Genomic DNA, 12,244 nt, shown 5'->3' with positions numbered 1-12,244 from the left:
TAAGGAGACCCAAGGGGGCAGGAAGCAAAATGAGGGGGGGGGGAGAACTGGGGCAGGCAAACCTGTGCTAGGCCTCCAAGGGCTGCCCCCACCCCTGTGTTTCACCTAATGATCTGCATGTTTGTTTAACAATTTATTGGGGAGAACGGGGATGGGGAGATTGCTAAATGAGATGCTTCACTTAACAGCCATTGTGACATGTGACTAATGAGCAGACTCCATTACTGTTGTATCTCAAGGACTATCTGTGCATTTAGGCAGCACTTGTTCCAAAGATGCACTGGCCTTAAGTTCCATTTTCCCATTCCCTACTGTTGTGGGTAGCCAACATGTTTTGGCACCCATTAATTTCAAGACTAAGCATTCTCTTTAATTCCAGAACTCGACAACTGCAGTCCAAAAATTTCCATTAATTGGTCAGGTATTAGGAAGACTTTGTTGGAATCCTTTTGTCATTGGTTATGGTAAGTGTTTATAACTTGTTTTGTTAAAATAATTGATAATTAAGGGAGTGTTTATTAAAATTATACTTTCAATGTAAGCATCAGACAGTGGTACATCTAGCATAACTATACATATTTGCTGGCATCAACATTACAGACAAGGGTTTTGCAATAAAAGCAACAGTTGCCCAAAATAATAAATTAAAAAATCACATTAATTAATAATATCAAATACTTTGTAATAAAATTAAATGAAAAGAGAGAAAACATACAGTTGGACATTACTAAATGTTAATCTATAAAATTTGTTCAACCTGAGAATTCAATAATATTAAAGATAGAGATTAGCATTATAGAGCCAAAGTTTCCAGCAAGCTTCTGCAGATTCATCTCCAGAATTCCAAGATAAAAATGGCAGAAAATCTTCAAGATAGAACTTAATCCTCAAAATAAGATTTTGAGAGTTCATTTCAGAATCTTCAAGTCTCTTGGGTTTTACCATTTTTGTGGGTTCCCCATGCAGTAATTTTTACTGTCTGAAAAGGCTGGGGCACATCTCTGGAACTGCAGGGTTCAGTGTCTTTGTAGGAAGAGCATTTCTAGCAGAATCATTCTATTCCAGCCAATTCATTCTTTGGCAGGAATACCAGAGGCAATCTTTCCTGGAACAGGTTGTCTTGGCTTTATCATTTCTCAAATTGACTACGGCAATACACTCTGTAACAACCATTGTAGATTCCCTATTAGATGCAAAATGTAACAATTTACCAGTGCCATGCTTTTGAGAGTTCTGCCCTAGTTATCAATATGTTTCCAGGTTTAATGGAAAATATTGGTTGTAACATATATAGTCCTTTTTGTCTTGACACTTATGTGCCCCAAAAACAGCTTTTTCTAGGTAGAAGTGATTTACCTGTTATATTCAGCCATATTAGTTTAGAACATTACTTCCAAATGAGAACAGAAGAGCCAGAACATTCTGCTTCTCACTAAATGCTGTATTATACTACATTATGGAATGTTATATTATATTATTGAATTGAATTCTTTATTGGCCAGGTATGATTGGACACACAAGGAATTTGTCTTTGGTGCATATGCTCTCAGTGTACATAAAGAAAAATAAAATACATTCATCAAGAATCATAAGATACAACACTTAGTGATAGTCATAAATTACTAATAAGCAATGAAATCTAGGAAACTAATAAAACAATGTAAAGACACAACAACATGGTTATAGTCATAAGTGGGAAGATATAAGTTCTAGGAAGGATGAGAAGAAGAATAGTAATACAGTCTTAGTAAATAGTTAGTAAATAGTAAATAGTGTTGTGGGATTTAGTTGTTTAGTAGAGCGATGGCATTTGGGGGAAAACTGTCCTTGTATCTAGTTGTTCTGGTGTGCAGTGGCCTATAGCATCATTTTGAGGGTAGAAGTTTAAAAAATTTATGTCCAGGATGTGAGGGGTCTGTAGATATTTTCACAGCTCTCTTTAACTCGTGCAGCATACAGGTCCTCAATGGAAGTCAGGTTGGTAGCAATTGTTTTTTCTGCAGTTCTAATTATCCGTTGAAGTCTGTGTCTGTCTTGTTTGGTTGCAGAGCCAAATCAGACAGTTATAGAAGTGCAGATGACAGACTTAATAATCCATCTGTAGAACTGAATCAGCAGCTCCTTGGGCAGTTTGAGTTTCCTGAGTTGGTGCAGAAAGAACATTCTTTGTTGTGCTTTTTGATGACGTTTTTGATGTTAGGCATCCATTTTAAATCTTGAGATATGATAGAACCTAGAAACTTAAAGGTCTGTTGATGCTATGTTGTCTAGTATTGTAAGAGGTGGTAGTATAGGAGGGTTCCTACTAAAATCTTCTACCATTACTACTGTTTTGTGTGTATTTAGTTCAAAATTGTTCTGGTTGCACTACAAAGCTAGTTGTTCAACCTCCCGTCTGTATGCAGATTCATCATTGTCTCGAATGAGGCAATCACTGTTGTATCATCTGCAAACTTCAGTACTTTAACAGAGGGATCCTTTGAGATGCAGTCATTGGTGTATAGAGAGAAGTGGAGAGAGCACACAGCCCTGGGGGGCTCCGGTGCTAATTGTACAGGTATCTGATGTGATTTTGCCTAGCTTCACCTGCTGCTTCCTGTCTGTTAGGAGCTTATGATCCATTTACAAGTGTAGTCAAGTACAGCTAGTTGATTTAGTTTAGTTAGAAGAATATCTGGAAAGATGGTATTGAATGTTGAACTAAGTCTACAAAGAGAATCCTTGCATAGGTCTTTGGAGATTCAAGATGTTGTAGGATGTAGTGCAAAGTCATATAAATAGCATCATCTGTCGATCTGTTTGCTCGGTAGGCAAATTGCAAGGGATCTAACAGTGGATCCATTATGGTTTTCAGGTGGGTCAGCACTAGCCTTTCAAAGGTTTTCATAACTACAGATGTTAGAGCAACCGGTCTGAAGTCATACAGTTCCTTGATGGAGGGTTTCTTCGGCACTGGGATGATAGTAGAGCGTTTGAAGCAAGAAGGAACTTAGCACATTCCTAGTGATTTATTAAAGATGCGGTTGAAGATGGGGGCCAGTTGGTCAGCACAAGCTTTTAAGCAAGAAGGAGTTATCTTGGGTCTGGTGCTTTTCTGGAAATATTCTCATTCCCACAGATTCAAATGGCCTCATTCACCACCCCAGACAATTTGTTAAAGGGCCTTGAAGACAAAATCCTTTCAGAGTTTTAAAATGGATGTTAAGGAATGTTTATAGAATCCAACATTTTATAAGAGCAGGAACACTATATTTTATGGATTTATATACAGTACTCCTTAAGTTATGATGGCAATTGGGATTGGAATTTGCATTGCTAAACAGTGTGTGCCTGATTAGGTTCTTTGCGAGATTGGGCAAGGCGGCCTTGGCGGAGAACCAGGCTGGGCATGCTTGGTCTGCAGTGGGAGCAAGAAGATGGTAAAGGTCTGTTGGGCACACATAGCACAGGGCAGCAGGGAGCCAGAAGGGCAGAGACGAGGGAGAAATAGGCAGGAAGGGGAGGTGAAGCACCCCTGCAGTCATGTGGGTAAGCTGCCAAGCACCCATATTTTGATCATGTGCTTGGAAGAGGACTGCAATGGCTATAATTTCAGGGACCGGGAGTAAGTGTGATTCTTCCAGGGCCACCATAATTTTAAACAATCACTGAACAAATGATCATAACTTGAGGACTTCTTGTAATTTGTAGGTCATCTTCTGTAGTTGGTAACATAATAATGACGTAAACACATAAACAAGCAGGATAGTTAACAAAAATGATCCTACTGTTTACACTGGCTATATCACAATCCTTTCCCATATGATACCATTGTAAGCAAATAGAATCTAATACCGCAAAATTGTCTTTGAATTTAAATGGTTATTAATATGTATATATATTTAGCATACAATTTTATAGTTCCTTTATAGTGTGGCAATTTTGAATGCTTGAATTTGGACTATTTAAGAGGAATTCTTTATTAACAGAACAATTGTAATTAAAGGTTTCAGTACACCAACCTTTGAGTACTTTTGTCATATTGGCTTTTCTTTCATTGCTATCACTAGCAGGGAAAATGGACGAGTAAATGGCTCCTCTTAATTTCACTCTGTTGGGGAAGTAACAAAACAGTCGGTAACGGTGAGAGGAAGTAATTAGGAGGAAAAAGAAATTCAGAGTTAGTTTTTATGTTAGAAAAATAAAACAATGCAAAAATTTGAATTTAATGTCATAAAACTGTTGTTATATGTATATAATACATTTTAAGTATTGTTTGATTAATAAAATAAGTTGCAAAAAATAAGGAGGCTTGATTCAGAACAAGTTAGTTACATTGAAACTGATAGGATTTAAGTTTGTCACAATTAACTAGGTTCATATTGAACCAGCAAGACAATCAATTAAGCCCATCTCCAAATACATTAAAATATGCTTTATATTAAGAGACAGAAGAATGAAACAGTCTATATGTGATGAATGGAATGACTTAGAATGGAATAGAAGAAAAATAACTAAAGATTTACTATGTCCTCGGTTTTTTGTTTTTGTTTATTAACATGAGCAAAAGTTTCTTCTTGTCCTGCTTTGATTTTTTTAAAAAGAAAAATACCCTTATTTGGATTGGTATCCACAGATGAATGCCAGAAGATTCTGATGTGCTGCTTATGTTGTCTGTACAGTGGTGAACCACAGAACCCTCTGGAATTGAAGGCCAACAGCTGGATACAAGTAAGCAAATGAATCCTCCCCTCAGCTGCTTTACATTAACTTAATTATTTAAAGGTGCAGCATCTACAGCATATAGACACTGTGTCATTTTTGGAAACCACTCTAGAGACACACTAGATTCACGTTGTATTGAAATGTATTCTCCTTTAATTAAAGTACAAGCCCTGCTGTCTCTCATTTTGAACATTAAAAAAGATGTGGTGTTTAAAACCAAAGTAATTGTAATGGCCCTTAATTGAATGGAGCCTAGATTCTGGCAACTTTAAGTAAAGAACAAAGTCCACAAATCAGCAAGCAAGAGAGTGCTATAAAAGCAAACTTTCAATTAGAGAAAAATAAGGCAATCTGGATAGAAGCCCTTGTTTGTTTTGAAAACAATTTATATATGCTCTATAATTTTGCTTTTATTTTTGTTTAATCTTTCTAGCCTTGGGATAAACTAATTGTATCCAAATTTTATTCACAGACAGCTAAAGAAAACACTTGTGTGCGACATAATTTTTTTAGTTAGTTCTGAATTAAATTAATCTGCAGTTGCTTGAATTTTACATTGCACAGTCTTTCATGTAAAATCTGATGGCATTTTTTCCTAAATAACCCCCATTTTTAAAAGGAAAATCTGACTGATTAATTTATTCCACCGTTAAGCAAAACAAAAAATATTTTCTATTTAGACAACTAGGTGCATGCTTTATAATTACATACTCTGGGAATTGTGATGGAATAGTAGATTATTTTGAAGAATAATACTAGAATTAAGTGAAGTTCAACCTGTTAATGCAGGTTCTATTGAGATATTTATCAAAATTGGGGTCTGCTTTGAATTATGGAAATCTGGTTTAATAATTCATAGTAGACTTGCAGCTTCATTCCTTCTCATGAGCTCTCAAACTGAACAAGTTTCTATTAAGCGTAGTTTGCATATCACATTCTTTCATTTGTGTACAGCGTAACATGTGAGTCCATCTCATTAACCCATTCAGGGTTTAGTTTCACACAATAACATAATTTGAAGTGCTCTTTGTTTAGTGAACACAGGTAATCCTTGTTTAGTAAACTCCTATGTGACAGCTGTTCAAAGTTGCAACTGATCCTTGAAGTTACAGCTGTTGTAGTGTCCTGCAATCATGTTGTTGCCATTTGTGATCTCTCTTGCCAGCTTTTCACAAGCAAAATCAAAGCTGGCAGGGAAGGTTGCAAGTTGCTGTGGTAAGTTCCCTCCCCCCTCCCTGCACACTGTACCACATCCTCCCTCATTCTTTCTTTGCTTGCACTAACCCAGGGCTTTCCTGCACTTGGAGGCCCTCGGGCTGACCCTAGGCTTCCCTGAGCTTGTATGGACCTGAGACTGCCTAGATTGTTGTCGCTAAACAATGCAGTTACATGATGTACTTTACAACCACATTGCTTAATCCCAGTTGTAATTTGAGGGCCACCTGAACAGTTTCTAACCAAGACTTTACTTTGCTCTGAACCTGTATGAAAGGGTTGGGGGAGGGTTGTTTCTGGAGGAGATGGCTTCTGATTAGTCTTTCAAGAAACAGAGGCAGCATTAAAAATTTTAAATTAAAAAAATAATTTCCTAAGGAATATCTGTTTGATTTTCAGTTGTGTAGGGACCAGCCATTTGCCTGTATTCTGCCTGGCAACAATTTCAATTCTTTGCTTCTATAATTAGTCTCAATATTAATCATTTGATAATTTAAAAGAACTACTATAAAAAAAGCAAAAAAAGTAAAATCAAACATTAGAACACAACATGTAAAGTTGTTTTGAAGCCATTTAAAAAGGAAACATCTTTGAAGCTTATAATAGTCATGAAATCTAAAAATCCTTGTTGAATATGCTTTCTTCACAAAACAAAAATTTGAAAAAAAGAATTGCCATCTTTAGGATAGTTATTCCTTCATTAATTTTCTTTTTCAGTTCCAGCTGGACGTTTTCATTTTAGCACAGTTTGCAAACACAGCCATTCTATTCAAAAAGCAGTTATCAAAATTTTTCAAATAATTTAGGATTCAGAAACATGTAAATCTTTGTGTGTAAGTCAAGACTTTTCTATATAGTAATTAAATCATACTAAACATACTAAGTCAATGGCAATTAGTTTGTAATTATGACAGTAAGCTTTGGGCTTTTACATTTTTATTCCTCAAGTGTCATGTTCACTTTCATTTTCATTGAGGTATGACCCAACAAAAAGAAATATGTGGCTCATGCTTTCCAGTAGCAAATTGCAAATTTTTCAAATAGTGATGAAATAGTTGGGAGATCTTAATTACCCTGATATCAATTGGGAAAGAAAGTGTAAGCATGTGGGGTTTTTTTAATGCAGTTTCATCATTTTAAGGGTAGAGAAAGTGAACCTTAACCAATAGGGTAGGCTTACTGTTTAAAGCAGGGGTTCTTAACCTGTGGGTCACGACCCCGTTGGGGGTCGAATGACGATTTGCCAGGGGTCACCTAAGTCCATCGGAAATATGGAAAGTATACTTGCGAGTCGAAGAATCGCGCTCCAATGGTTGACTCCGCAAGCCAGCTGCAGGCTCTTCAAATCACTAGCCGAATTCAGCTTCAGGTGCGATGAATTAAAAAACAGAGAAATCTTTGCTCTGATGCCTCCCTCTCAAGCCAGCTGCAATCACTCCCAATCGTTAGCCTAATCTGGCTTCAGGCGCCATAAACTTAATAGGGGAGGAGTCTCCGCTTTAATGCCTCCGTCCTCAAGACAATCGCAAGTAGTTCAGATCGCTAGCCAATACGGCTTCAGGCACGATAAATTAAAAAAACAATTTTTTTACGGTTGGGGTCGCCACATCATGGGGAATTGTATTAAAGGGGTCGCAGCACTATAAAGGTTGAGAACCACTGGTTTAAAATATAAAATAATATGGATGTAAGGGAAAGAGACCATGTAATGTTGGAATTCTTGATTGTAATCAGAGCTGAGTCAAATATATTGTATACACTGAACTTCAAGAAAGCCCATTTTAATAAACTTAAAACAATGATAAAAAGTATTCCATGCCAGAAAAAAGTCAATGGGAAAAGACTTGAGTGGGTGGGAGTTCCTAAAGTAAAAGATACTGAAAGCACAGTAGCAAATAATTCTGATGGGAGGAGGGAATAGCAGTCAGCAATAAAGCTACAAAAATATTATCTAAGATATGAAAATAAAGATAATAAAATTGGAGATATATGTTTTAGAGTATGTTCTTTTAATTGTAAACTATTTCAAGAGAGTACTTTTAATGAGAAGCATTTTTTCATTGATTCAAGAAAGATTAACACTCAGGTTAAACTGAGATTGGCAGAGCGAAAAGAGCTGTTTTGGATATGTTCAAAATAAATGATGAGAGAAAGAAGCAATATGGCAGGTACTTAGCGAAGATATCATATAGCTAATTGGTAGCAAGGGAAGCGTGGGATATTTAAACTACTATTTTTAATTCCATCCTCTTTGAGAAGAGAATATACATTTCATCAGGCAACTGCTGTAAAAACCAGGATGAAGGAGTGGTATTAAAGTGGGTTGTAACATGAGTATGGATAATTTTTGCTAAATCCAGCTAACTCAGGAGGAAAAGCAGCTAGCACATTAGCTATAGTTGTGAAAACATGCCTTTCTAAATCCAATGACAAATGGGCTCCAAGACCACTTTCAAAGTACAAACCTGTTACTTTGAGAGGAGTACAGCTCCATTCTGAGCAAGTTTCAGTTTATTCCAGAATCTAGTTTTCTTTTTTCTTACAAATATCCATTGTGTCTGGATTTAATTTCAATATATTATCTGTCATCCAGCCCAATATCAAGTTTAAGCAGTATATCAAGAGTACTATTGTTTCATTAGATTGATAAGGCAAGGAGCAACAGAAAAGGTTGTTATCAGCAGACAGATGGCACAGCTCCAAAGCTCTACATGACTATTCCCAATGGTTGCATACAAGTTAAAAAATATAGGAGACAAGATATAATCTCAGGGACATAGCCTGTGACCTAGTTGTCTAATAATAGTCCCTTAGCACCCTCTTCTGGACACAACCTGACAGGGAGGACCTGCACCACAGCAAAATAGTGCCCTACTTTTCAAGGCAAGCCATAAATACTCATTGAATCAATGTAACTGAAATCTACTGAGAAGCCTAGAAGTAGAAGGTCTACATTTCCCCACCTGCTTCCATCAAGATGACAAGCCATTTCATTCCATATTCTGAATGAATAGCAATTGAAATGAATTCAGAAAATTAATTCCATCCTGGAATTCTGAGGCCACAACTTTCTAAGTCACCTTGCTCAAGAGTGGCAAGTATTCTTGAAATATCAAGAAATATTTCAGAGTGGCCTAAATTTAGAAAGGTTTTTTGGGTCGGGGAAGATTTTGAAAGCATTTATAACTGTTTCCTGAAGATACAGACTCAATCACATAAAACACCTCCCTTAACCTTGGGGCCAATCTGAGCCTATTGGTTTAAATAACCAAGGTCAGGGTCAATTAAGCCAGTAGTGGCTTTAATTTTTTGCACAGATACTCATCCACAATCTTACGCAACTTGGGCGTCCTCCTGGATGGACGGCTGTCCTTTGATGAACATCTGGCGGCCGTCTCCAGGAGGGCCTTTTACCAAGTTCGCTTGGTTCGCCAGTTGCGTCCCTTCCTTGACCAGGATGCCTTATGCACGGTCACTCACGCTCTGGTCACGTCTCGGTTGGATTATTGCAATGCTCTCTACATGGGGCTGCCCTTGAGGTGCACCCGGAGGCTGCAGTTAGTCCAGAATGCGGCTGCGCAAGTAGTAACGGGAGCCACTTGTGGCTCCCACGTAACACCACTGCTGCGCAGTCTGCACTGGCTTCCTGTGGTCTTTCGGGTGCGCTTCAAGATTTTGGTTACCACCTTTAAAGCGCTCCATGGCTTAGGACCCGGGTACTTACGAGACCGCCTGCTGTTACCTTATGCCTCCCACCGACCCGTACGCTCTCACAGAGAGGGTCTTCTCAGGGTGCCGTCCCCCAAACAGTGTCGGCTGGCGGCCCCCAGGAGCAGGGCCTTCTCTGTTGGAGCTCCGACGCTCTGGAACGAACTTCCCCCTGGCTTACGCCAAGTGCCTGATCTTCGGACCTTTCGTCGTGAGCTAAAAACACACTTATTTATTCAAGCGGGACTGGCATAATAGTTTTACTATTTTAAATTGAATTTTTACTATTTTAGGGTTTTTAAATTTTTAAATTTTAATGTCGGCCTTTTTTCTGTAATTTGCTTTGTTTTAACTTCTGGTTTTAATTGTATATATATTGAGTTTTATTCTTGGCTGTACACCGCCCTGAGTCCTTCGGGAGAAGGGCAGTATAAAAATCTAATAAATAATAAATAATAATAATAATAATAAATAATAATAAAATCTATAAGGTGAAAAATATTCCTATAAACCTGGCAAGCAAGTGATTTCCCAATGCTATATAATTTTGGACCCAATGTTGGGAGTCCAAATCGAGGGAAATTGTGCTGAATCAAATCACACTGGGGAATTGTTAGCTCCAGTTTCCCTTGCCCGGTATCATGATGAATGAGGTGAATATTGCACAGGATCACCAGTTTGTTTTGTGCAAAGACAACAGAGTCAAGAGAAGTGATACTGCCATCCGTTGCTGTAAAGGAAGATCTCAAATGGATCTGAAGAAAAGCCCCATTCTGTGTCTAAAATGACTTGTGAAAGTTTCTATAACTATGCTATCCATCTGTCCATCATTATTCTCAGCCATTTACTAAACAAAGGAACTTATAGAATTGTGCTAGAATCTCTTAGGATTTAGAATATCAGCTGCCAGGGCCATTTCTGTTCTCTACAGATCGTTCAGACCTTTGACACTACAGATAGTCTGTGACTTACTACTTGTTTAATGACTGCTCAAATTTATTAAAACCTCAAAAAGGATACTCTACAGCCTCTAAAACACTTCCATAAATATTCCCCCCACAGTTGCATAACCGCATTTTGGGTGCTTGGCAAGTGGCTCAGATTTACAACCTGTTGCAGCATCCCACAACCACATTTCCATTATTTGCGAGTTTTTTTGGATTCGCTAATCATCTATGTGATGATTACTTGATTCCCCTAGTACCTTTAGAAAATTACCTATATCCAAAACTGTCCTATTTTGTACAATGTTAGGTGGTCTTCCATCCAGGCAAGGATTGTAGCAACCGTCAGTCTAAAACTGACTAGGGAATTATTTGTCCAAGACTGTGGAGTTGCCCTTCCACTCTCAGGTTACCATCAATATAACAAGAGAATACAGATTCCATATGTAAATGTTTGACACAGTGATAAAATCCAATTTTTTTTCCTTCCGGTTCTGTGGGTGTGGCAGGGGAAAGGCACTGCAAAATCTCCATTCCCACCCCACTCCAGGGGAATGATATTGCGAAATCCCCATTCTTTCCCCAATCTGGGGCCAGCCAGAGATGGTATTTGCCGGTTCTCCGAACTGCTCAAAATTTCTACTACCAGTTCTCCAGAACCTGCTGGATTTCACCTCTGGTTTGACATGGCAGACATGAAAACCTGAGCCATTTCTGATTGGGTAGCCTTGGCCATATACATTTCTGCCCCGGCCTATTGCAACCCACAATATTTCTGTATGCAGACCCAAGAGAAATGACTTTTGTAATTTCCCCTTATTAATGAGTTAATGGGGCATATTATGCAAATTGGAAAGCAATTCTGCTTCCGTAACATTCTCCTTCCAAATTGTTCAAGATACCACCTTCTACTGTGGCACTCGCATTTTGTCTAGAGGGCCACTCAGCTCTCAAGCAGACTTTCAAGGCATATAGAGGGGTTCGATTTTAGAAAAACTGGCACAATTCTTTTACCAAAGTGAAGTTTGTATCTGCCTGCATGCGATGAAATTAAATCTTGAAGTAACTGAAATTTTATAATTCCTTTTTACCTTGAATTTTGAAAACTAACTAAAAACTATGATGCATACTTTCAAAACCATACTTCCTAAGTATTCTTGGAAGAGCTACAAAACTTAGTCCATGTTCATTTGTTCATCTACTTGCCAGATGTAGTGAAGAAAGATAAAGTATTTGAAGGTTACTAACCCATGAAATCAACCATGACCTGGTAAAACCACTCTGTTAATGAAAATGATATAATTTCCACAATCACCATCTGGCCTACCTTGAATGAATGCTTGGCATCATGCAATAAGAGTTGTGCTGTTTTTCAGAGAACTGAAACTTTAAAACTAATTTATCTTGTGGTTTTCAAAGGAAAGAAAACCCACCATACCAGTAATCCACTATAATTCTTTTCAGTACTTTTCATTTATAGTTCTAATGGCTAGAATTTATTCAGAAATATCAATTTTTATTTTGTTAACATTGAATCAAGTCTATTTAGAAAGTGTAAATTCATAGCTCATTTTAAATCATGGAGAAAGTCATATTTTAAAAAACATAATGGCAGTTCATGGAACAAAACGTCATTAAACCCACACCTGGTATTAAAAATATCAAAGTAGAAA

At 37.6% G+C, this 12,244-nt stretch overlaps 1 protein-coding gene across 1 annotated transcript in view; it reads left to right on the top strand.

Moving 5' to 3' along the window:
• The window catches only part of FANCC (FA complementation group C), a 63,758-nt gene that overhangs the window by 14,538 nt on the left and 36,976 nt on the right, over nucleotides 1–12,244 (top strand). The window contains exons 3-4 of the mRNA XM_058170939.1: nucleotides 380–464; nucleotides 4,616–4,710. Coding sequence (XP_058026922.1) covers nucleotides 380–464; nucleotides 4,616–4,710 — 180 coding nt within the window. The remainder of the gene's footprint in view (nucleotides 1–379; nucleotides 465–4,615; nucleotides 4,711–12,244) is intronic.

Source organism: Ahaetulla prasina, chromosome 2 (assembly GCF_028640845.1).
Source record: "Ahaetulla prasina isolate Xishuangbanna chromosome 2, ASM2864084v1, whole genome shotgun sequence".
NCBI classification, from domain to species: domain Eukaryota; kingdom Metazoa; phylum Chordata; class Lepidosauria; order Squamata; family Colubridae; genus Ahaetulla; species Ahaetulla prasina.
This window is presented reverse-complemented; position numbering and strand designations above follow the sequence as displayed.